This window comes from Staurois parvus, unplaced genomic scaffold (assembly GCF_062004578.1).
Source record: "Staurois parvus isolate SC_StPar_1 unplaced genomic scaffold, SC_StPar_1.0 ptg000388l, whole genome shotgun sequence".
In the NCBI taxonomy this organism is placed as follows: Eukaryota; Metazoa; Chordata; class Amphibia; order Anura; family Ranidae; genus Staurois; species Staurois parvus.
Window position 1 is genome coordinate 3,038,328 of NW_028318184.1, and position 24,543 is coordinate 3,062,870.

At 42.2% G+C, this 24,543-nt stretch overlaps 1 protein-coding gene across 2 annotated transcripts in view; it reads right to left on the bottom strand.

The window, feature by feature from the left end:
• Positions 1–24,543, bottom strand: part of LOC149455798 (lysozyme C-like) — an 87,093-nt gene that overhangs the window by 18,457 nt on the left and 44,093 nt on the right. The window contains exons 1-2 of one of the 2 annotated variants that reach the window (XM_089685886.1): positions 10,283–10,391; positions 1,462–1,627 (exon numbers count right to left, since the gene is read on the bottom strand). In XM_089685886.1, the coding sequence (XP_089542012.1) occupies positions 1,462–1,597 (136 nt within the window). In that variant the 5' untranslated portion in view covers positions 1,598–1,627; positions 10,283–10,391. Of the gene's footprint in view, positions 1–1,461; positions 1,628–10,282; positions 10,392–24,543 lie in introns of those variants that run through there. The other variant, XM_089685885.1, reaches the window with a different exon arrangement.

Genomic DNA, 24,543 nt, shown 5'->3' on the forward strand with positions numbered 1-24,543 from the left:
AAAAATTTTTTAGAAAAATAATTTTTAGTTATAAACTAATTTTGTTTTTTTTTTACTAAAAGATAGATGAATAGATTTTGGCCAAGATTTATGACGAAAGATTATATATTTGCAAAATTCTATAAGAAAAACACTTTTTTTCAAAATGTTTGGACTTTTTCATTTACATAGTAAAAAAATAAAAATTCCAGTGGTGAATAAATACCACCAAAATAAAGTTTTATCTGTCTCAAAATAAAATGCTACAGGGTCCCAGCCGTCGATTCCAGGATGGAACTCGGTGATTGTTGGCAGGGCTGAGAGGGGAGAGATCTGAGTATAAACAACACAGGTCTGTCTCGTGCCAGCAAGGACATGCTGCTTTGTATTTCTCTGCACAGCATGTCTCCCAAGTAAAACACACACAGCAGACAGTTAACCCTTTGATCGCCCCAGATGTTAACCCCTTCCTGCCCAGTGTCATTAGTACAGTGTCAATGCTTTTTATTAGCACTGATCACTGTATTAGTGTCACTGGAGATGTCAGTAGACGTTAGTCCGTTCCTACTCAGTGTCAGGATGCCTGCCACAGTCCAGCTATAAGTCACTGATCGCCGCCATTGCTAGTATTAAGAAAAAAAATTCCAATATATATATACTGCCATTTGTAGATGCTATAACTTTAAACCAATTAATATACATGTATTGGGATTTTTTTTTAGCAAACATTTGTAGCAGAGTACATTTTGGCCTAAATTTAGGAAAACATTTTTTTAATTGGATATGTTTTATAGCAAAAATTCATAAATTTCAATTTCAAAATTGTTTTTGTTTATAGCCCAAAAACGAAAAAAGTGCAGAGGTGATCAAATACCACCAAAAGAAAAAACTCTATTTCTGGGGAAAAAAAGGACATACATTTCATTTATGTACATTGCTGCATGACCTGCGCAATTATCAGTTAAAGTAACGCAGTTAAAGTAATGGCCTAGTGAGGAAGCGGGGTGAATCCTCAGGAGAGCAAGTGGTTAAAATAGGCAGCACTTACTTCTAAAACATTTAAACATGCAGTTCTGAGTCTTGGAATGTATGTTATCCATTTGCATAAAGAAACTTCGCCCTTTATATTTTACCAAAAAATTTGCATTATAAAGATTTTTAAAGAAATGTATCCTAAATATAATAAATAACATTATATGCCAATTGAACCCCTATTCTATTAAACAGACTATAGGATGCAGGAGTGTGAACTCTACATGCATATACTCTACATCAGGGGTGTCAAACTGGCTGCCCTCCAGCTGTTGTGAAACTACAAGTCCCATCATGCCTCTACCTTTGGGAGTCATGCTTGTAACTGTCAATCTTGCAATGCCTCATGGGACTTGTAGTTTGGCAACAGCTGGAGGACCACCAGTTTGACACCCGTGCTCTACATTGATGCAGATAACGATTGTGATTTTTTCGGTGTGATCTACTTACAGTCAGCAGTACTGGCTCCGGCAACTCCATTCAATTTTGATTGGGCGATTTTTACAGACTCACACCTGCTTAACTTCCTACCCTCTGAGAAATAGCTTAAGTACAGACAAAGCGCAAGGAACAGAATGACCTTCATATCGATTCACCAAGTTTCTTGAAAAGAGATCTAAAAAAAACCCAAAAAAACACAAGATACCTATGTATAAAAGAGTGACCCAAAGCAAAGCATAGACATGTTATAGATGGAAATATAAGTCTTTCAATTAGATTGACTACAATATTTCTTACTAGGCACCCAAATATTGGGTTTCATCAATTTAACCCTTTCATGACGAAGGGTAAAAAAAAAAAACTTACACAATCCCCTATATAAACACAGTTTTGCAACGTTGACATGTTAAAACTATACATATCATCACAACTAGGTGTATCCAGGTTTTTTCAGGACATATTGGCCTGTCATTTGTCAGTAAATGGTAATGGATTCCTCAACCACATACCTGTGTGCCCATAGTAACAGAAACAATAGTGTGCAGTTTGCTTCTTTTACTCTTCCTAAAACCCACTGACGCTAACTCACACGGATACTAAATTACATTTTTATTTTTAATCCTGCCTAAAATACACTGATCCTGACCCTGACCTTTGACCCCACTCTTCACTTTAACCTCCCTAGCGGTCTGATTATGTCAATATTTCTGTGCTCAAAGCGGTACATTTTTTTGCATGGAAATAGGTCATTTTTTTATTGTAGGCCTGTAATTTTTAGGAATAACTCACTGAAATCTGTCCAAACAAGAGTCTAGTAAACATCCCGGGTAGGATAAAATTTGAAACAGGAAATCATAAATTATAATATAATAATCATAAAAAATATTATAATAATAAATTTAATTCAATAATATAATCAAACCAAAAAGACTGAAATTTGAAATAGAGCGCCAAGTTCACACATTGCTGAGCAAAGTCGCAAAATCGTTTTCAGTGTCTGATGACAAATTTCCCCACAAATCATTATCACTCAATTCTGCAAGTGGTTCTAATTTACTATCGCTGTTCTCTAGCCGGTCTAAAAGCACTTTTGACCTAAAGGGACGCTTTTTGGACACCATGGACATTTCTCAGTTTTCAGGCAGAAAGAACAGTAAAAATGCAGGCAGGGCACAGGACAAAGCACTCGGGACAAAATGTATGTGAAATGGTTTGATACAGTAATGTTTTACTATGTGATTTTAGTGTACTTAGTGAATGTCACTTTTTAACATTTTAAAATTTCTCGCCGGTTCCGTCTCCCGTATGTCCCGACGTCGCAGGGAACGGAACCCGGAAGACAGATGCCGGCATTGGCCGGAGGAGATGGCTGGGGACGCTGCGGGGGGACATCGCGGGAGTGCAGGACAAGGTAAGTGCTGGAGGGATCCCACAGCAACACTGCAGGCTATTCCCGAGTGTAGCTCCGAGTTACCACTTTTGGTACTGAAAGTTAACCCCGAACTACACTCGGGAATACCGCCAGGAGGGTTTATTCTTTGGCCCCTTCCACATGGGGTGGGATCCATTGGCATCTACCTGCACAGCGGGGAATCTGAGCAGGCGGATGGCTAGTCCGTGTCCGCTTATGTAACAAAGATATTTATAGTGCCGCGCTCCTAATGCTATATAAAATAGTTAAATTCGCCCGCGGCACTATAAATATCTTTGTTACTGAATTAACACTAGTAAGTGAGTCTGTGTGAGTGCCAGCGCACCAGGCGCATGATACCAGCAGATAATTATTTATTAATTATTTATAATTCACTGAAGACCTCATTCATAATAGCTCACAAGTATTCACTATTTATAGCATCATTTTACGCTCCGCTTATGTAGCGCAGACACAGCCAGCTCTTCTGTATGGGAGGTCGGATGTAAACGGGCCACCTGTCCATTTACACCAGAGTGCCGTCCAATCCAATCTGACAAAGAGATAGAGAAGGGACTCCCATCCATCTGTTTTTAATGGAAAGGATTGGATGTCAGCATGTCCGTTGACACCTGCTGCTCCATAGAGGAAGACTGGAGGGTCCGTACTGATCCACCTGAAAAACTGACAGGCAGACCCGATTGGTCTGCTGGTCTGACACTGACCTAGATAAAACCTTGATCTAGCAATTTTATCTTTAGATAAGTGAACTTCTGAGCCTACTATACAATATAAATAAACAAACGAATAGGTGCTGCTGCTGATATCAATTGTGTTCCCACAACAACAAAAAAATAAATAAAAAGGTGATGAAGTGCTGCTAATGGACATCAATCAGTGCTAGTAAACAATACAGGTGAATAAACTGTGCTGATAATCATAATGTGAATAGATGACCAAGAACATAAATACAAATTAACGAATAAGGTGAATAAGGAGCTTTCAATAAATGAGTTCATAAATTTCCAAATGTCACATAATTTGACACCGTCCCTACAATTCCATGGTGAATTGTAATAGTGGCCCATAATAGTGCCACTCTGCTCACAGAACTCTCACCTCCAACGCATGTAAAAACTATGTTAATATAACATCTCCACACATCCAGACCTCGCGATATCTCCTCTATCCGTTCCTCCTCCCATATAATGGATACTTTTAAGATGGTACCAGTTAGCTCCAATGCATGTAACACGTATTTAACCTGCTGTCTGCACATTTAAGCCTGCTGTCTGCAGTGTCTCTTGCACAGCAGCAAGCTCCTGTTTAGCTACTCATTACTTTCCTGGATACCGACTCGGCTTTGGCTAAGACTCCTCCTGGCTTCTGACCCCGGCTCTGGCGACCATTCTTCCTGGCTCCTGATCCCAGCTCTGGTGACGATTCTTCCAGGAAAGGGTACATTTACTGACAATGAAAGACTAGCCCGTTTATGTAAGAGAGACGTTCTGGATCTACAAGTTAGGTTCTATGACGTCCAATGGTCTCAGTGAGGATCTTGAAATCCATAGCATTATCTAACAAGTATGACTTATAGTCCCCGGATCTAGGATCCTCCTGTGTTTTTTTTTTTTTTTTTTGTCTAACCATTATGGTTATGTACTGCCATTTCTTTTATAAACATTGTTTATTAACACTTGTTTTTTAATTTTCACTGTTACCATGTATATATTGTGCTTACTCATTTATGAATACGTGTTACTACACATCTATTGCGTTTATTTGATTACGAACATATGAGTTACCTAATTTGATACCCATATTGATTTGACTATATTCATTTTAGCAGTACCTTTTATACAGTCATTTTTATTCTCATATGACAAGCTTCCCCCTCTCCCCACCCCCTTCCTTGTCCATATACCCAAAATTACATCACTATAAACGCATTTTTGACATAGCTTCCATGAACCAGCGATGTCATTTTTAACTTAGAGTTCTCCCACATGAAAGTTTTTTTTTAATTATTTTATTATTACATTTATTATGCTAAAGATAATAGTATATCATGTTTTCCAATAGTGTTCTTATACATAACACTCCATTAATTGGCACCACTTTCTATAATTTGCAATTTGTACTTTTAAATTTGTATTCAGCATTGCTTGAGGACGAGTCGTCCGCTCTGATTGACACCCCATCCCCTGCTAATTACACTCAGCCAGCCTTCCCTTTAATGGTCTTCTATATAATGGCCGCCGGCAAGGGTTACCAGACACTTGACAAAGCGCAACTGCGCGAAACATGTCGTCTTGGTAACCCTACACATGCTCCCAGCTGAAGCCAACACCGGACACCGCCTTCGCTTGCCATGGTGACACCACCCGGGACGCAGGTACACTGACACCATGTGATTTGAAGTCGACAGGAGCGTTCTTCGATCTCAGCTCCCTTCAGAGCGGACGGGCCATCCATTGGAGTCACACTGTTCACTTCAGGCTGGTCAAATTTTATTATATTTGCTACTTTGTCTCACCCAATAAAGATGCACTTTCATTAACTAGTTGCCGACCGCAGATAGCCGAATGACGCTACACTGCGGCCGGCCAGTTCTGAGTGGACGTCATATGACGTCCTCCCAGAACGCGCTCTCCTGCGCGCCCCAGGGGGCACGCCCCCGGCGATCTCCGTGATCGCTGTGTCCTACGGACACAGCTGATCACGTGATGTGGTAAAAGGCCAATCACAGCGGCCTTTTACCACGTGATCAGCGGTGTCCAATGACACGCTGATCAGAGGGAAATGCAAGTGCCGGTTCTCGGCTGCACTTTCCTCACACTGTCAGATCGTGAGGAAAGTACTGCCGAGAACCGGCAGTTGTCAGAGCGGGGATCGGCACCGATCATCAGGGCACTAATGATCAGTGCCCTGATGATCGGTGCCCAGCAGTGCCACCCGCAAGTTCCGCCCACCTGTGCCCAGCAGTGCGCCTACTAGCTCCGCCCACCTGTGCCCAGCAGATCACCCACCTGTGCCCAGCAGTGCACCCACCTGTGCCACTCTGCAGTGTCACACACCTGTGCCCAGAAGTGCCACCTACCTGTGCCCAGCAGTGCCACCCACATGTGCCCACCAGTGCCACCCACCTGTGCCCACCCACCAGTGCTGCCCACCAGTGCCACCCACCAGTGCAGCCCAGCAGTGCTGCCAGTCAGTGCCACCAGTCAGTGCCCAGGGATTGTGCCAGTCAGTGCGCCAGTCAGTGCCCAGCAGTGATGCCAGTCAGTGCCGTCTATCAGTACCCATCATCAGTGTCACCTATCAGTGCCGCCTATCGGTGCTGCATATTAGTGCCGCCTATCCGTGACACCTCATTAGTGCTGTCTATCAGTGCCGCCTATCCGTGCCACCTCATTAGTACTGCCTATCAGTGGCCTTTAGTGCTGCCTATCAGTGCCCATCAGTGCCGCCTATCAGTGCCCATCAGTGCTGCCTCATCAACGCACATCAGTGAAGGAGAAAAAATACCTGTTTGAAAAATTTTATAATAGAAACAAAGAAACTTTTTTTTTTTTCAAATTTTTTGCATCTTTTTTATTTATAACGCAAAAAGTAAAGCGCCCAGTGGCGATTAAATACCACCAAAAGAAAGCTCTATTTGTGAGAAAAAAATGATCAAAATTTCATATGGGTACAATGTTGCATGACCGCGCAATTGTCAATCAAAGTGCGGCAGCGCTGAAAGCTGAAAATTGGCCTGGTAAATAAGGGGGTATAAGTGCCTGGTAGGCAAGTGGTTAAGGTGCTTGTCTGAGAGCATTTTCCACAGCGCCTATTTTTTTCAATATCCTGAATGTATACAATGTATTATATAATGGATCTTATATGTATGCAATGGGGTTGACTTACTAAAGGCAAATAGACTATGTACTTTTCAAGTGCAGTTGTATTTCTTTTCCCCAGAGCTTCGTGAATGAGGTGAAGCTCTGCTGTTTTCCATCATCTAATCATATTCAAACAAAAATGCTGTTTATTTTTTTTATTTTCCTTGCCCAGCTTGGGTATATTTTACAAAGTGAAGCATTAATATTTTCACTAAGCTCTGGAGAAAATGAGTGCAATGGCACTTGCTAAGCACACAGTCTATACCCCTTTAGTAAATGAACGCATATGTATCTATTTCTCCATTTAAGATGTGAAAACAACACAGGAGTGGACTTTACAGCAACTGATCTCTGTGAGAGCCTTTCAGAGGCTATACCAGTAATCAGGCTTCCTGGTTTCCAATTGTTAGTATGAAAGCAGGAGCTGTTACTGACAGCTCAGTCTTTGAGCTGGGAACGCGTTGTACAGAGCGTGATCAAAATAGAGCGGCTTATGAACGCGCCCTCACAGATAAGGACCTACTTCTGTGAGGTTGCCTATACAGTATACATATGGGCTTAAGAAAAGGGTTTACTAAATTCTGCAAAGCATCATCAAATCTTAAAGTGGAGCTCCAGCCACAGTATGATAAAACAACTAAGAGTCAGCAGCTTTAAAAACCGTAGCTGCTGACTATTAAAAAACAGACACTTACCTGTCCCTCGATCCCGCAGTGTCCTCACCACAGCCAGTTTCTCCAGCCGTCCTCTCTTTTCAGCACTGGCATCTTCAGTGTGGGAGACAGCTGTGACAGCTTGCTGCTTCATAGCCGGGTGCCCCCTGCACATGTGCGAGTAGTTCTGCACTTTGTGAATAGTCCTGTAGTCTTCTGGGACCTGTCATGTGTCCCAGAAGACCACAGGGGAAGGACAATTTCTGCTTCAGATCACCTAGGAGATCGCAGCAGAAGTGGGAGCGGGTACCTGTAAAAATAGTGCACCCCCAAGGTGCCAATCCTTAATGGGGTGTGGGGGACAAAGCCTTAAAGCAGAACTTTCCTTTTGGGTGGAGCTCCACTTTAATATACAAAGAATATGTGTAATAACAAAAGATCTGTCACATTATTCCTGATAATCTCTTACCAGATATTTAAAAAAAAAAACAGTTTTTAGGAAATCACTAAAGGGTCTATGTTTTCACCTAAGACTGACATTTTTTTAATGAAATCCTGTGTAAAAACATGCGAATCTTTGGTGAAAAAAAGTGTGAATCTGTAAAAACATACACCTGTTAACCTTTTTTTGCTGTCAGAGCTGTTTTTGTATCTTTTTGCACACGTTTAGAAAATAATTTTTGGCCTGAAGATTACACAACCCCCAAAACAATATATATTTTCTGAAAGCAGACACCCTAGAGAATAAAATAGTGGTAGTTGTAATTTTTTATGTCACACAATATTACTGAAAAAGTAAAAAAGAATTTTAGGGCACATAAGCACAATAAACTACCAAATTTGTAGGTCAAATATAAAAGATGAGGTTGTACCGAGTAAATAGATACCCAACATGTCAAACCTTAAATTTGTGTGTACCTGTAAAAAGGCGACAAACATCCATTTCCTACGCTTTAAGAGCTGATTCACACATGTGCAGTGCGGTTTGAAGCTCAGGTTTCACATCTAATTGATACAGTAGTTGTTCACAGGTTCAGGTCAGGTTTACATCAGGTTCAGGACAGGATTAGCTCAAGATCTTATTCTGTTCACACATATGTGGTTTAAGAACGGTTCCCATAGAGGTCAATACCCTGTAATCAGCACCTGAATTGAAGCCACTGCTCAGAAATAGAACATGATTCGTTTTAAAACCGCACTGAATCTGCACCAGCCGTGCACCGGACATATGTGAACATGCACCATAGGAAGCAATGCTATTTCACATGTCATATGGATTGGATGCAGTTCAAACCACATCCAGTCCGCATATATGTGAACCAGCCCTTCAGGTGTGGAAGCTCCTTTGGCTGTACTTCTGTGGATCACAGGAATGCAGTTCGTTCTCCACTCCTGTGACCCGTTTTTAGCTGCGAGAGGACTGAAGTCCACTGTCAGCTGACGTCACTCGGCCTGTTCAGGCTGGAAAAAGATCCCGACTTCACAGTCAGGATCCACCCCAGAATCTGGAATGGCACCTGGCTCAGCCTCTTAGTGCAGTGCTGAGAGCCTGAGCTAGCCGCTCCCTCCCCCTCTTCACAGCCCAGTGTTGGGGGGGTGAGCAGACAGCTGTGGCTGACAGTCCCGCTCTCTGGGGGGTAAAAAGCCCTACTTCTCTTTTAAAAGCCCCCTATAGGTCATCAGTTTGGCATTACAGGTCATTACAGGTCTGGTGCTAGAAATATTGCTTTCATTCCAATGTGCGTGGCGATATGTAACATGTGTATCACAATCTACATTTTCATGAGTAGGCACCCCCAACATTTACAGGCATATGTATATATATGGGGGTGGGGGGGCCTAGAAAAATTTTTTGGGGGGATTTTATGTTCTTAGGTGTAACTTTAATTTATTTACAATTAAAAAGATTTTTAAGTATCATAGTTTGTCACCATTCCACAATTTGAAAATGTGATATGTATCTATTTACTCGGCGTAAAATTATTTTTTATATTTTACAAATTAAACTAGGTTATCTATTGTGTTTTCTTGCATTAAAATTCATTAAAGTGTATTTTTTCCAAACAAAATGTGTTTGAAAAACTGCTCCACAAATACTGTGAGACAAAGTATTGCCATTTTATTCTATAGCAGTGGTTCTTAACCTGGGTTCGATCGAACCCCAGGGGTTCGGTGAGTCAGTCTCGGGGGTTCGGCGGAGGTGAAGACTTACACCCGACTCATATGATTCGTGCAGTAAATATTCATTATTATGTTTTTGTTTTTGTGTGAAAATCATATTTTAATGGTTTTGTTCTTTGTTCTTAACGGTTTTGTTCATTTTGTGCACCTATGTATAAATATATACCTAAATATATACCTATGTTTTGAATTTTAAAAATCATATTTTATTTTTCCAATTAAGAAGGGTTCGGTGAATGCGCATATGAAACTGGTGGGGTTCAGTACCTCCAACAAGGTTAAGAACCACTGTTCTATAGGGTCTCTGCAAAAAAAAAATATGTTTGGTGGTTTTAAGTAATTTTCTAGCAAAAAATTCTGATTTAAACTTGTAAACAAAAGTGCCAGTAAAGGTTTGGTCTTCCAGTGGTTAGGGTAGGGAAGGGAAGTTTATAAAGTCAATTTTACTGAACAATCCAAATTACACTTCAGGGAGAGATCTTCAGGGACCTATTTTTGTAGGTTACAGTTCACAGAGGTGTCTTGGCTTGGCAGGTGGCACCTATAAATTGCAGATATTGCTAGGGGTCTCTCTCACTTGAATAATGAACACTTCTAAGCCAAGGTTACCTTTTAGTATTGTTTTTTCTTTGAGCTTGTAGTACAAAAAACAAAAAATCAAGCATGCCTAGAAAAATACTGTAGAAAGTCATTTTGCTTACCTTGTCTTGTGTAGAGCAGCCTGTACACTTGGTAAAATGAGTCCCTTTTATACCATATAATAAACTTCCACCCTACAAATTGGACATCCCCCTGAACTAACCTAGAATTTACATTTTAGGTGTGTACAGCCGTACAACCAGTTCAAGGAGCTTACGCAAACATAAGTAATGTTGGTAATTATCAAATTTTTTAATCAGATGTTTTCAGTGAAGGGAAAGCAATAATGTTACAACATGCCAAGATATTGTAGACAATTGTGCACTCCCAACTTTGCGGTAACAGTTTGTGGAAAACCCTTTTATTTCTGTAATAGCAAACCTACTTGTGGGCTTATTCTGTAAGGCTGTTATTAAAAAACAATTATGCAGTTTTACTGAAGCCACATGAGGACAAAGATTATTGCTGACTTTTTGCTATTAGTCATTGGTTATTGTACAGTATCATTGCTAATTTTCCCTGTCAGCATCTCATATCAGTCATGTCTACTGCTTGTAAAGTCCCATCCGTTAAGAGGAGACATTTGATGAAGCTACTACAGCACTTAATGTGAACCTTAACTCAAAAACCAAAGTTTTGAAATTGTAGCCCTACCCCTGTAGGAGCCACTTGATAAGATGTTCTTTGCCTCAACCCCCCTCAAACACACCAGGTTGAGTATACAATCATACAATATCTCAGGAATTCACTGAAAGTAATACTCAGTACTCAATAGCAGTGCTATATCAAAGAAAACAAGCACCAAACTAGGTTGTAAAGGCAAACTTAAGGCGGAACTTCACCCGGAAGGGGAAGTTCCACTTTCCCCCCCCTCCCATATTTGGAATGTCTTTATTTGGGGGGAGGAGCAGGTACCTGATTTTGACAGGTACCCACTCCCACTTCCGGTCGGATTGCCGCAGTGATCTGAGAGAAAGTTTGGCCCCCTCTTTTCCCCAGCCTCTTGGGGATATGCAGTTCAGTTTTGGGCACCAATTCACAAAAAGAACATTGGAGAACTGAATAAAGTGCAGAGAAGGGCAACTAAACTGATAAGAGGGATGGAGGAGATCAGCTATGAGGAAAGATCAGAGGAACTGAATGTACTCTCTCTCGAAGAGCAGACTAAGGGGGGATATGATCAACATGTGTAAATACATCAGTGGTTCATATAGTGAAATCAGTGTAGAGTTATTCACCCTGAGGTCATCACAGAGGACAAGGGGGCACTCTTTACGTCTGGAAGAAAAGAGATTTAATCTCCAAATACGGAAAGTTTTCTTCACAGTAAGAGCTGTGAAAATTTGGAATAGACCCCCCCCCCCAAGAGTTGGTTCTGGCCAGCTCAGTGGATTGCTTTAAAAAAGGCCTGGATTCTTTCTTGGATACACAGAATATAACTGGATACTAACATTTATAGGTAAAGTTGATCCAGGGAATATTGGATTGCCTCTCGGGGGATCAGGATGGAATTTTTTCCCCTGTAGGAGCAAATTGGATCATGCTTTGTTGTTTTTTTTGCCATACTATGGATCAACTGTGGGTATAGGATTATAACTTTTTTTTTTTATGGTTGAACTGGAAGGACTTGTCTTTTTTCAGCAAGGCTACCTATGTAATGACAGGTCCCAGGAGACTGCTGGGAGTAGCTTGCTTGCACCTGCTCAGTGGTCAGCCAGCTGTGAAGCCACAAGGAGTCACAGTTGGCAATCCACAGTTAAGATGTTGGTACCTGTACCTGAAGACTGGCAAAGAGCCGTGTTGGGTAAGGAAATCACTAGATCTTGGGACAGGTAAGTGTGCGTTTTTTAAAAGTCAGCAGCTACAGTATTTGAAGCTTCTTTTACATTTGTTTGCAGGGTGAAGATCCTCTTTAATATATGGTTGGTAACTAGGCAAGCATACAATGGATCAACAATGGTAATAACACAATTTAGTATACAAATTGATTGACAGTAGGAGCTAGGCACAAGGTGAAATTTGGCCTACAGGTCAGCACAAACAGTAGCAAGGCCACCTCAAGTGCAGCAGTGAGTAGTAGTAAAGTTTACCCTACTGAATACTGGAACTATACTGCCAGAGCTCATTTATGGCTGTGATGCTAGTCCCTAAACCGACTTGATAAGCACTGTCTAAAACTAAAAGGAAGATGGTAGGGCAGGGTAACAAACGGGGCTTGCAGAATTATAAGAGGGGATGTCCTTTGAGATGTTCTTTTGCAGGCTATCATTGGGGCCCATTACGAGCATCAGTGCACTTAACGACAGTCCCAGTTAACCTGCATGCAGTATAGGTACTGTATAGTCTTGACACAGGTGCAAGGTAGATGTGGTTCAGATGCGGTAAAGGTTTAGTAAAATGCAGTACAGGATTGGTATAGGTGCAGTCTGGGTTTGGAAATAAATGCAGTATAGACTGCAGTACGGGTAAGGTATGGATTAGATACACCTACTCTCAGTGGCTCAGTTCCTGCTAACAGTATCAGCAATGGGCGAATAGCCCTCTTACCAATCCCCAGTATGCTGTGCTGACCTCTCGTTGTAGAAGTGGGGACCCTCGGTCTCTCCCGGAAAGCCTCCAGTGATCAGTGATGGGAGGCAAAAGGTGAGTGGATGCTCCAGTCTCCCTGTGGCAGCTGTGCAGGTCAGGGGTGTATTTACCACAAGGCAAACGAGGCACTTGCCTAGGGTGGTATTTTTCAGGGGGGCAGCATCTCCCCTTAGAATAAGGAATGAAAGAAGGGACACGCGTGCCATGGGAACCAGATGGGATCCAAGAGAGGCTGCGGGCTGCTTGATGGTGTATGTAGAGCCTGACTCCCATTCCCAGGGATGTCCGTAGCTTTGAAGATGAGTGTCTCTCTATCAATGGGGGGGGGGTCAGGGGTAGTGGAAGGCTCTCACAAGTGGGGGGCAGGGGTGTTATTGGACAATGTCAGGCTCTCTCCACAGAAGGCGGAAGGGGGGGGCGTTGGTCGGTGTCCATTGAAACAGACAATTTTTGTGTTGCCTAGGGCAGCACAACACCTAAATACACCACTGGTGCAGGTGCTGATGTGGGTAGTGCTGCGCTGCCCCTGGGTATCTTCACTCCCAGTCACAGGCTCGGATCTTCACTGGTATATTTTCTCGCTGGCAGGCAAATATTCAGACAGAGGTGTTCTCTCTCACACTCTCTTGGTGCAAAGAGGAAGAACTTTTCTAGGCAGTTAAATAAAAATCATCTCTTCAATCTTCCTACTGCAGAGTGCCTATTGGGATCTGTAGTGTAAGGAGTCTATTTGTCCCATTATAGGTTGCCATCTCACACTACAACTCTCAGGATTCTCAGCTCTGCATAGAAGTCTATGGGCCTAATTGGCTTTAACTCTCCCCCTGCTGGCTGCAGGAGTATAAGAATGGTGCACCATAACATCAGTATCTTACCAGAAGGAGAGAAGAATAAAAGGGTCTCCTTTCCGTTATTGCTGTAGCCCTGCACTTGGCTATATTGCCTTACAGAAAATGTCTTAAAATGTTAATTGTGCCTAAGCAGTACCCTGAAAAATGTATAAGTAAACAGCAATGCAATTTCTGTAACTAGGTACTCCTGTGCTCAAGCCTTATAGCTGTATATCTGCAGTATGAGATTCAAGGCACTGCTACCTCTCACTGCCAGTGTCAGCACATTAGGAATGAGATTTGGTGATTTTGTCCTCCTTGCTGGAGAAGAGAATGTATCTGAGGACATGCAGTCCAATGATCTTCCTGCTTCTGCTTCATTCATTCTATGAATTTGTTTCCTCCACCTCTCCTTCTTCCTGATTACTACCCCACCAGTCCGACCAACACTCACCACCGGGGCAGCTCTGACATGAAGAAGCAAAGCTCTGCTCCTCTAGCAAGATGGTCACTTCCACATATACAGTAGACAGTACAGAACAGGTCATGATAAGTCAGTAATGGAGAAAAGATCAGCTGCAGAAGACCACAGACAATACTGGAGATTAACTGGAGATTATTAACACATAGCTTCTATATGTAAGGTCCCCTTTAAATAGTCTGCCCACCAAAAGGTGATATTTTGGTGGAATCTGGTGAGCTGAGTTGGTCCTTGGCTTCTTATACATGTCTTGGATATTCCAACAAGGGCTTAATTTACGAAGTGTAAAATACTGCAGGAAAAAGTGATAAATTAAGACTCAAAGTATATTTCTTAAAAATTTAGTAATTAATTAAAAAACCTACTAAAATACTACATGCGCTATATCTTTACATGGTGCAGTATTTTACCCTGAAAGTGTTCAAAATTCTTTGCATCTTTCAGCTGGGAATTCATAGCTGACAGTTGAATGCAAACATGGGAGTTGGGATTGTTTAAAAAAAAAAAAAAAAAAACCTGGTGTGGGGATTCCCTCATAATCTATACCAGGCCCTTCAGGTCTGGTATTAATTTTAAGGGTCACCCAACACTACATCTCCTGCCAAATTCCATACCCTCCAGACCCTTATCTAAATATGCAGCCTGGGTAGCCAGGATAGGGGAGTTGATGTGGGTATGCCCCCCTTCCCAAACTTAGACATGTCCAGATTTGGTCAATGACGTTTCCGGGTGACCCTGCCCCTTTGTTTATAATAGCAATGGGGGAGGGGGGGAAACAGGGATGTCAAGAAAGCAATGGGATTGGTCGGGTCTTGGCAGGCATGGGGCTTTTTATATACATGCGGTTCAGGGCCCATCATTCATCGGAGGTGCTTCTAAATAAAGTGGGAGAGTTACCCAGATGACCCTGCCTCTGTGTTTAGGGGTGGGGAATCGGAGATACACCTCCAATCCCGTTAATTCCCTGGCATGGACTGGCATCTCTGGTCCCCCTGCTGCTAAAGTAAACAAAGGAGCAGGGTCACCCAGTGACATCATTGACCAAATGTGGACATGTCTATTTGGTCAAATACATCAGCCGGGAGACTCAATAGGATTGGTTGTGTCTTATCAGGCATCAGGTTTTATTTTTGTCCAGGAGGGTTGGCAGCTGTCATTCATCATGTTTGACATGGACTTGCATCACTGTAAATAATGATGAATGTAAATGAGACTTTTTTAATAAAGGACTTGTCAATAGTTTCAGTGTTGTTATTTCTAGGATACCCTTTACTCATTCACATGGGGGGGGGGAGGGGCAGTATCTGGGGGCCTCCTTATTGAGAATAAGGATTTTCAGATTCCAATAAACCCACAGAACCCCAGAAACACCAGGTCAGAGTTGGGGGGAAGAATCCATTGAGGGGAAGAGGCCATTGTCCTCATCCACATGAAGACTAGGAGCTTTACCTGGGGGTGGGGGGGCATGTTGGTTTGGAAGGCGTCACACTTGTTGCCCCCTTTCCTGGCTGCTAGGCTGCATAGATTTTTTGGGGGCCTCATACAATTTTCTGTTACATTGGGTCCCGCTTAAAACTCATAACAGAACCGAAGGGCCTTGTATGGATTTCAAGGGGACCCCCATGACATTTTTTTTTTTTTTTAACTTTCCTAGCTCCTTTGTCCATGCTCACCTATCAGCCAGGAATCCCTGGCTGGGAGGTGAATGAGAATGGCAGGAATGAGTGGTTGATAGGATGCCAGCGGGTGGTGGCTCTTTAAAATGTTACTAAACCCAGGACCCTGCATTCACTATATCTGCTCTCCCACAGCACACACAACATGGAAGTGCAATTATTTTGGTAAATATAAACTGATAAATACCTTTTCTCATCAGCAGTTAGAGCAGTCTTGTGTCTTCTATCAGTGTCCAGCAGAGCACTGGTAAGGCTTGTAGGAGTTTTCTTTCTGCTCTAAGAAGATGCAGAACCCCTGACCTCTGTCTGGATAGTGCTGATTGGCCCTGTGCTGATTACATGCACTCTCCCAATAAAAAAACCCTCTCTAGCAATAAACACTAAACTGATCATGTGCATGTGGCTACGGGTTCAGACTGCCTTATCAGAAGATAAGTCGTGGACATTTGAACAAGAGGAGGGGCAGAGAAACAGGATCAAAAGGCCTTTTTACACAATACAGAGGAACACTTTAACAACCAACTATTAAATGTAAATGAAAATCCAGCAGGGAGAGTACAAACCTAACATAACCCTTCCCATGAGAAATAGTGGTGGATAGTGGCATTTAAGGGGACACCTGGATGATTTCCTTACTGTCATTCTCAGGGAGGCCTCTGCCCATCTCTGGATAGTCATCAGTTAGGGGTCTGAGTGAAGAAACTCTGTAAGACTGACTAAGCTTATCTTAAAAATCATTTAAATGCTAGTTTACTGTAGTACTACTTGCAGTAGTACTGTGCAGTACCAGATGCTCCACTCAATGCGTTTCATCACAATAGCTGTTGGGCCCCTGAACGTGTGATGAAATGCATCATTAAGCTTAGCTATGACATCATGCCTGCCATTCGTATACCTGTCTCTTACTGATGTTATGTGAGTACCTTTATTTTACAAATAAATGGCTTTAGATTGAACTACACTATGGAATTCCTCTTTTTTCCCTTTATGCTGGATGTTACTTGGTTTCATGTGATTGGAGTTCCTGTGCAAGCGAAACCCATCCAAACTACCAGTCTTATGCTATGATGTTATTAAGCGCTATTGGACCTCATATGTTTTGACGTCTTAACTTAAGTACATGTGTGTGAAGGTGGTGGAGCCAGGGGCGTATTTACCACAAGGCAAGCAAGGCACTTGCCTAGGGCAGCATTTTTTAGGGGGACAGCACCTTCCCCCCAGAAGAAGGGATGAAAGAAGGGACACACGTGCCATAAGAACCAGGCTTCTTGATGGTCTATGTAGAGCAGTGGTTCTCAACCTTCCTAATGCCGTGACCCTTTAATACAGTTCCTCATGTTGTGGTGACCCCCAACCATAAAATTATTTACACAGTAATTATAATTCATGAGTGTCGTTTTACTTCCAATACTGCTGCTTTCAACACAGTAGCTGCTTTTAACAGAGTAGCTGCTTTCAACACAGTAGTTGCTTTTAACAGAGTAGCTGCTTTCAACACAGCAGCTGCTTTCTACACAGTAGCTTCTCTTTACACATCAGAAATATGTGTTTTCTGATTGTCTTAGGGGACCCCTGTGAAAGGGTCGTTCGACCCCCAAAGGGGTCACGACCCACAGGTTGAGAACCACTGATGTAGAGCCTGACTCTCATTCCCGGGGATGTCCGGAGCTGTGAAGATGAGTGTCTCTCTCTATCGCCAGGGGGGAAAGTAGTGTAAGGCTCTCCCAGGTGGGGAGCAGGGGTGTTGTTGGTCAATGTCAAGCTCTCTGGGGGTGGTGCTGGTCGGTGTCCATGCGGGCAGACGATTTTTATGTTGCCTACGCAGCACAAATCTAACTACACCTCTGGGTGGCGCACCGAAGCACTTGCACAGGAGGATATTATCGCTGTTTATTTCATGCACTTTGTTTATTATTGTTCACATTATTATTGAGCATTTTATTCCTAATATTGTATGATTCATTGTAAAATATTTGTCGAATGGTCACATGAAATTGGTGTTGGGTAGTTCTGCACTATTATTTGCACTTGAGAGAGTTATTCATTTAATGGGACAGCTCGACACATTTTTATGTTTGATATATTTTGTACTATCAGTGAGTGCTGCTGTTTGTGCATATTGAAGGGTATCGGTGTGCACTAAGCACAGGGTTTTTTTTTCCAATTTTAGTACTAGCGGGATGGAGAAAATAGTTACAAAGGTCAGCACCTTATGTATATTTTTTTCATACATAAGGTGCTGATTTTTGTGTTTTTCCATCACATACTGTAATTATGTTCTTCTATCAACATTTATTAGAGGTGTAACTAAAGGTTTTATGTCTTCCTGGTACATCATTGTAAATTGCGGATTATTGCTATCATTTACATGTTACCATTAGAATAACAATTGAATCATCACAGTGGGTTGGCACTTCTTTGTACTTTGTGTAATTATTAGCTGGATCAGCCCATTTCAGCTTGTAATGAAATGTCTGACAGCGAAACATGTAGAAACAAGAAGACGTAGGCATCTGTTACAGGGAAACTACTCTATTATGTATTTTTGGTTTGTAATCTTGAACTATCTAAAATCGGATTTCACATGTTAATGTCATTTTAAAAGTTAACATCAATCTTTTTAGGAGACTGCAACTTTTGGTGTTTTTTTTGCCAAAGCCCCTGAATTCAACTCAATAAAAGCCTATGTGTCCATGTACCTAAGCACTAGCTGCATTTATGATTAAGCATGAGATCATGTGAAACGCGTTAACAGGTCCTGTATTCATGTCCTGGTGTTTTGTGTGTCCTATGGATCAATAAATATACACTATATTCATCTATCCTCCGGTGTGCAGCTGACCCTACTTCTTATTGCTAGCTGTGTTTAGCACTTGGTCGTTTATTCATTTCAATGGCAAGCACTCTGGCCAATTAAATGAATAAACGTCCAAGAGCTAAATGTGATACTGCGTTTACATGCGTTTTTACTGCGTTTAGCATTCTGCTGCTGCCAGGAGAGTTATTGTCTAGGGTTGGTCCAGTGTACATGTAGCCTTAATTTGCAGCTTTCATTAACTACTTCAAGTCTGGACACTTTCACCCACTTCTAGTCCAGGCCAATTTTCAGCTTTCAGCGCTATCACACTTTGAGCAACAATTGTGCGGTCATGCAACACTGTGCCCATATGAGATTTATATCATTGTTTTGAGACAGAAATTTATTTTGCTGGTATTTGATTACTATTAATGTTTTTTATTTTTTGCTATATAAATGAAATAATACCGAAAATTTTGAAAAAAAAAAACTTTTTGCTTAGTTTTTGTTTTAAAAAAAAAAAAATCTTTCTGCATAAATTTAGGCCAAAATGTATTCTGCTACATTTTTGGGGTAAAAATAACCAAAAAACTGTCTAATATTTAGTCTGTGTGATAGCTATAGAGTCTACAAACTTTAAGATATATATTTGAAAATTGATCAGCAAAAATGCTGGACACTGGTATGGGGGTGATCAGGATGCTGGTATTGGGTATGGCGGTGATCAGGACAATGGTACGGCAGTGATCACGATACTGGTATGGGATATGGGGTGGTCAGTACACTGGCATGGGATATGGGGTGGTCAGTACGCTGGTATGGTGGTGATCAGGACGCTCAAATGGGGTATGGTGGTGATCAAGACATTAGTGTGAGGTATGGCAATGATCAGGATGCTCGTATGGCAGTGATCTTGGCTCTGGTATGGGGTATGGTGGTGATCTTGGCTCTGGTATGGGGTATGGCAGTTATCAGGACTCTGGCATAGGTATGGTGGTGATCAGGATGCTAGTATGGGGTATGGCAAGAATCAGGACGCTGGTATGGGGTATGGTGGTGATCAAGATGCTAGTATGGGGTATGGCAAGAATCAGGATGCTGGTATGGGGTATGGTGGTGATCAGGATACTGGTATGGGGTATGGCAGGGATCAGGATGCTGGTATGGGGTATGGCGATGATCAGCATTCTGGTATGGGGTATGGTGGTGGTAAGAAAACTGGTATGGAGTATGGTGGTGATCAGGACATTGATATGGGGTATGGCAGTGATCAGGATGCTGTTATGGGGTATGGTGGTGATCCAGATACTGGTAAGGCATATGGGGTGATCAGGATGCTGGCATGGGGTATGGCGGTTATCAGGATACTGGCATGGGGTATGGCGGTGATTATAAAACTGGTATGGAGTATGGTGGTGATCAGGACACTGATATGGGGTATGGCGGTGATCAGGACACTGATATGGAGTATGGCGGTGATCAGGACACTGATATGGGGTATGGCGGTGATCAGGACACTGGTATGGCATATGGGGTGATCAGGACACTGGTATGGCATATGGGGTGATCAGGATCTTGGCATGGGGTATGGTGGTGATAAGGGTGCTAGTATAGTGTATGGCGGTGATCAGGACGCTGGTATGGCGGTCATCAGGACGCTGGTGTGGCATATGGCGATGATTAGGACAGTGGTATGGCGTATGGCCATGTTTTTGTGAGTCAGGTGACAGGGCTGACTGTATTGTTTACTATTGACTGCAATGGGCAGTGATCAGGGACCCTGGGGTGGCTGGCACTGCAGTCTGAGTGTACAAGCATCCTGACAGACTTCTGTACACTCACAGGCTGCTGCATCGCTTCTCTCTACTCTCACAGTGAGAGCAGAAAGAAGGGATCTTTACTTTCACTTTCAGTGTTTACAATGTGAATGCTGTGATTGGTCAAAGCAATCACTTGGTAAAACACCATGTGATCACCCAGACACAGCCATAATGTGATCTGCTGTGTCCGGGCGACATACTAATCACCGGCAGAGCCGGATCTAGCCAGTATGATATGGGGGTGCAGTAAAAAATGTCAGGGGGCAGAGGATATGAGGTCTGCAGGGCAGTGTACAAAAACAGGAATCAATAGCGGAGTGTACTGGGGGTCAACAGTTCAGAGGATAGGGGTTAGCAGAGCAGAGGGCAGGAATCAGCAGTTTGTAGGGTAGTGTACCGATCGACTTCTGTACAACCAGCCTCTAGGAAAATGTCCACGTGACCAGCACCACCAGTTCTAGCTGGCAGCACTTATCAGTTCTAAGTGATAAGTCTCTCCACTGTCAGAACACAATACCTCAGCGGGAGTGATTTCAGTGTCCATGTGGGAACCCCGATGTTGAACAAAAACAACAAATGTATAGACTGCCTCACTGAGCCTACCGTAAGGAAGAATTTTATTAAAACCAGCAACTGTTGAGACAATGAACACCTTGGTCAGGTCTATTTACTGTATATCAATGCAGAATGTACAGAGTACAGGGGTTAGGTGCAAGTAATATACAAAACAACATATGGAGTGCAACAGTTAGGATGAGTGCCACGTTCACATCAGTGTCCCCAAAGTGCCACCACCTTACACCAGAGTCGGTCAGAGGTACATTAGCCCGCAGTGGAAAAGCTTCCAGGCCACCATCTATAGGCAGTAAGCAGACAGGAGGAGGGTAAACTAGTACCTGGGGATCCTGCTATTATGTTTTATAGAGTTTCTGATGGACAGTGCAAGTGACCTTTTCAGTTTCAATCTTTTAAAGGGTAATAACTACAAAACTTAATATCTTGAGCTCAGATTACACACACATTCCCTTTCTATGCCTGCTTTGTTTATACAGAGCCATAGGGAGAAAGCCCGAAGGCAAAGAGTGTTCACTGGGCAGGAATGATGACAAAAGACCATACCTGCATAATGGAATGTAATCGAAAATGCCATTTTTACTTATCTTTCATATGACCCTATCACAGGGTGGTGTTTCCATGTGACTATAGGGTCAAACATGTGGTTGTATAAACAGTGATAAATAACAGCCCACTCCCTCCCTCCTCCTCCATGCCCACTAACCAGTAAAACATCATGGAGGGGTGGGATATTGCATTTTGATTGATGGAGGCTTCACCTCCCTGTTATTCTAAGACACAGGCTGGAGAGGCTTGACACAGCCTGTGACTGGCAGAAATTCACCCACATCGTGTTATTGCCAAAATGGACAGAGGGGTGTTTAGAGACAGAAGATATAAAAAGTCAAACGCCCTTAAAAGTGGTGTTTTTTTTTTTATTTTTTACACACAGTGTGCATGAGGTCTAAGGAAAGCTTCAGCATGTAATTCTCACATGGAAAAGGTAAGTACACCCCTACATTTACCTCTTCATATCACTGAAATTACAATCCAGTGTTCCAGCTTATGTTCCAGTGATTAGTACCTCCTTAGGGAGTGTGCAGGTAGAATCATTCTTTTTGAACCAATATACTACCACTATGTTTATGAATGGAAAAGTGATAGACTGTTATCTCTTGAGCACCATTTACAAGTGCCGCTGGGGAAATCACACATGGGCGCCTATTGCTGGATGTGAACCAACCAATCCTTAAACTCGCCATGAACGGATCGAACTTCAGCCACTTCTGCAGGGACCAGTCGAATTTCGGTTCATGTATGGGCAGGCTACTTGTATAGAAATTGATTTACCAAATGACTTCTGTACAACCAGCCTGTCCAATTTTTCCTGCCCGACATACGCCACTGGCTATGGCCGGCAGTGCTGATCAGTGTATTTTGATGGCGGGGTAGTCTCCCCGCCATCAGAATACAATAGTTCAGCGGGGAGGATTCCCCCATCCATATTGACTCTTTCATGCAACGCTGCACCCAAATGAAATTTATGTCCTTTTTTCCCCATGAATAGAGCTTTCTTTTGGCGGTATTTGATTGCCTGTGTGGTTTTTATTTTTTTACCTATAAAAAACTGATAATTTTGAAAAAAAACCAATATTTTTGACTTTTTGCTATTAAACATGTCCAATAAAAAAATAAAAAAAAAATCTTGTCATAAATTTAGGCAAAATGTATTCTATTACATGTCTTTGCTAAACCAAAATCCCAACACGTGTAAATTAATTGGTTTACATGCAATTTATAGAGTTTACAAATGGCGGTATATATACTGGGTTTTTAAAATTAAATTTTTACTAGTAATGGCGGCGATCAGTGACTTATAGCGGGACTGCGGCAGGCATTCTGACACTGGGGGGGAACTGACATGGTGTCACTGACATCCCCAATGACATCAATACAGTGATCAATGTAATAAAAAGCACTGACACTGTACTAATGGCACTGGGCAGGAAGGGGTTAACATGTGGGGCCATCAAAGGGTCAACTGTGTGCTGTCTTACTAAGGGCTGTGTGTTTGTGCTTTACTGTAAGCACACTGCTATGCATGGCTGTGCTGCGCACAGCCATGCAGACAGTGTGCAGGAGCTGACAGGGGAGAGAACTGTATTGTTTACAAACAGTTCTCCCCCCCCCCCGTCGGAGATGCTCAGCAATCACCAGGCGCCGGCAAGTAATCACCAGCCAGGACCCGGTGATTGACAGCCACGGCCTCGAATGGCAGCGCGGGTAGGGGAAATGCAAATGTTTTTTCTAACCCTTTCACACACACCTGATTTCCAGCCTGTCTCGATATTAGCCCCTTCACCTTCTATATCCTGCACATCTGCATATTAACCCCTTTATCTCCATCCTCTCACTGTATGTGACCTGTACATCTACCCCTTCACTTCCTCCTTCCTCTGAGTATGACCTGATGTATGGTATCTACTGCATCATTACCAAGATCCGTGTTTTAACCCCCCCCATCCCTTCTCCTGATACCGAATGTTCCTTCATTTCCAAAAAACTTTGACTAAAGATTAAGCCACCTTGGGGTATCTACTTTCCAAAAATGGGGTAATTTTGCGGGTGGTACCTTCCTGGCAGGTTTCTTGTTTTCTTCTTTTTTTTTTGTTTATGGTCTTTTTTCCTTTTTATAGTAAGAAAATTAAAAAAATGTAGTTATTAAAGTTTTACTAAAGGCAAAGCATTTAATTTTAGTTTTGGACAGAGTTGAGATGGACTAGAGCACCTATTAGGTTTTTATTGCTGTCTGTACCCTTTAGGGAGATTCACCCTCTCTATTTATATGTTAACCATCGCTGAAAGTGAAAGAAATTCCCACATTTTGGGTTATCCCCAGAAAAATAATAAAGGAGAAATCCTCCAATGGGGACACTATTTCTGGTGACCTGGGGGTCCCCAAGGCATTCCCATAATTTAGAGGATTTCCTCTCACTTCTTGTTTGTCTATGGGACAGGAAGTCAACAGAAATCTTTATAGTTCTACTTTAAATACTATCAAAATCTGTCTGTTTCAAAGAATGATATAAAATTCAATTGGGTACAATGTTGTATGATGGAGCAATTGTCAGTCAAAATATCACAGCATTGAAAACTAAAGATGACTTGGCAATGAAATGGTATTACAGGCTTTTACTCAAGTGGTCAAACTAGAATAACTAGGCTTTGCAGTTGCTATTGACGTGATCATTGTCTTCATGCCATGTGCATTTTTTCATTCAGGTGTGTTTGACCAGCATATAACCACATGTTCTTCTAAATGTGTAATTGTGTTTATCACATTTTTTCAAATTATTCCAATCTAATTTGCATGTTATTATAAAAAAGTATAACTCATCGATCACTGAAGACATGACAGACACGAAGGCAACTCCTAGCAGAATACTTAATTCATACTTGTGTAAACCGTAACTGCTTCATCCAATTTCTAACAATAGAGATCTGATCTACAATCAGCTTCTGGTAACTACTTCCCACCCTGGCCAATTCTGCCATTCCTCTCCCACATATACAGT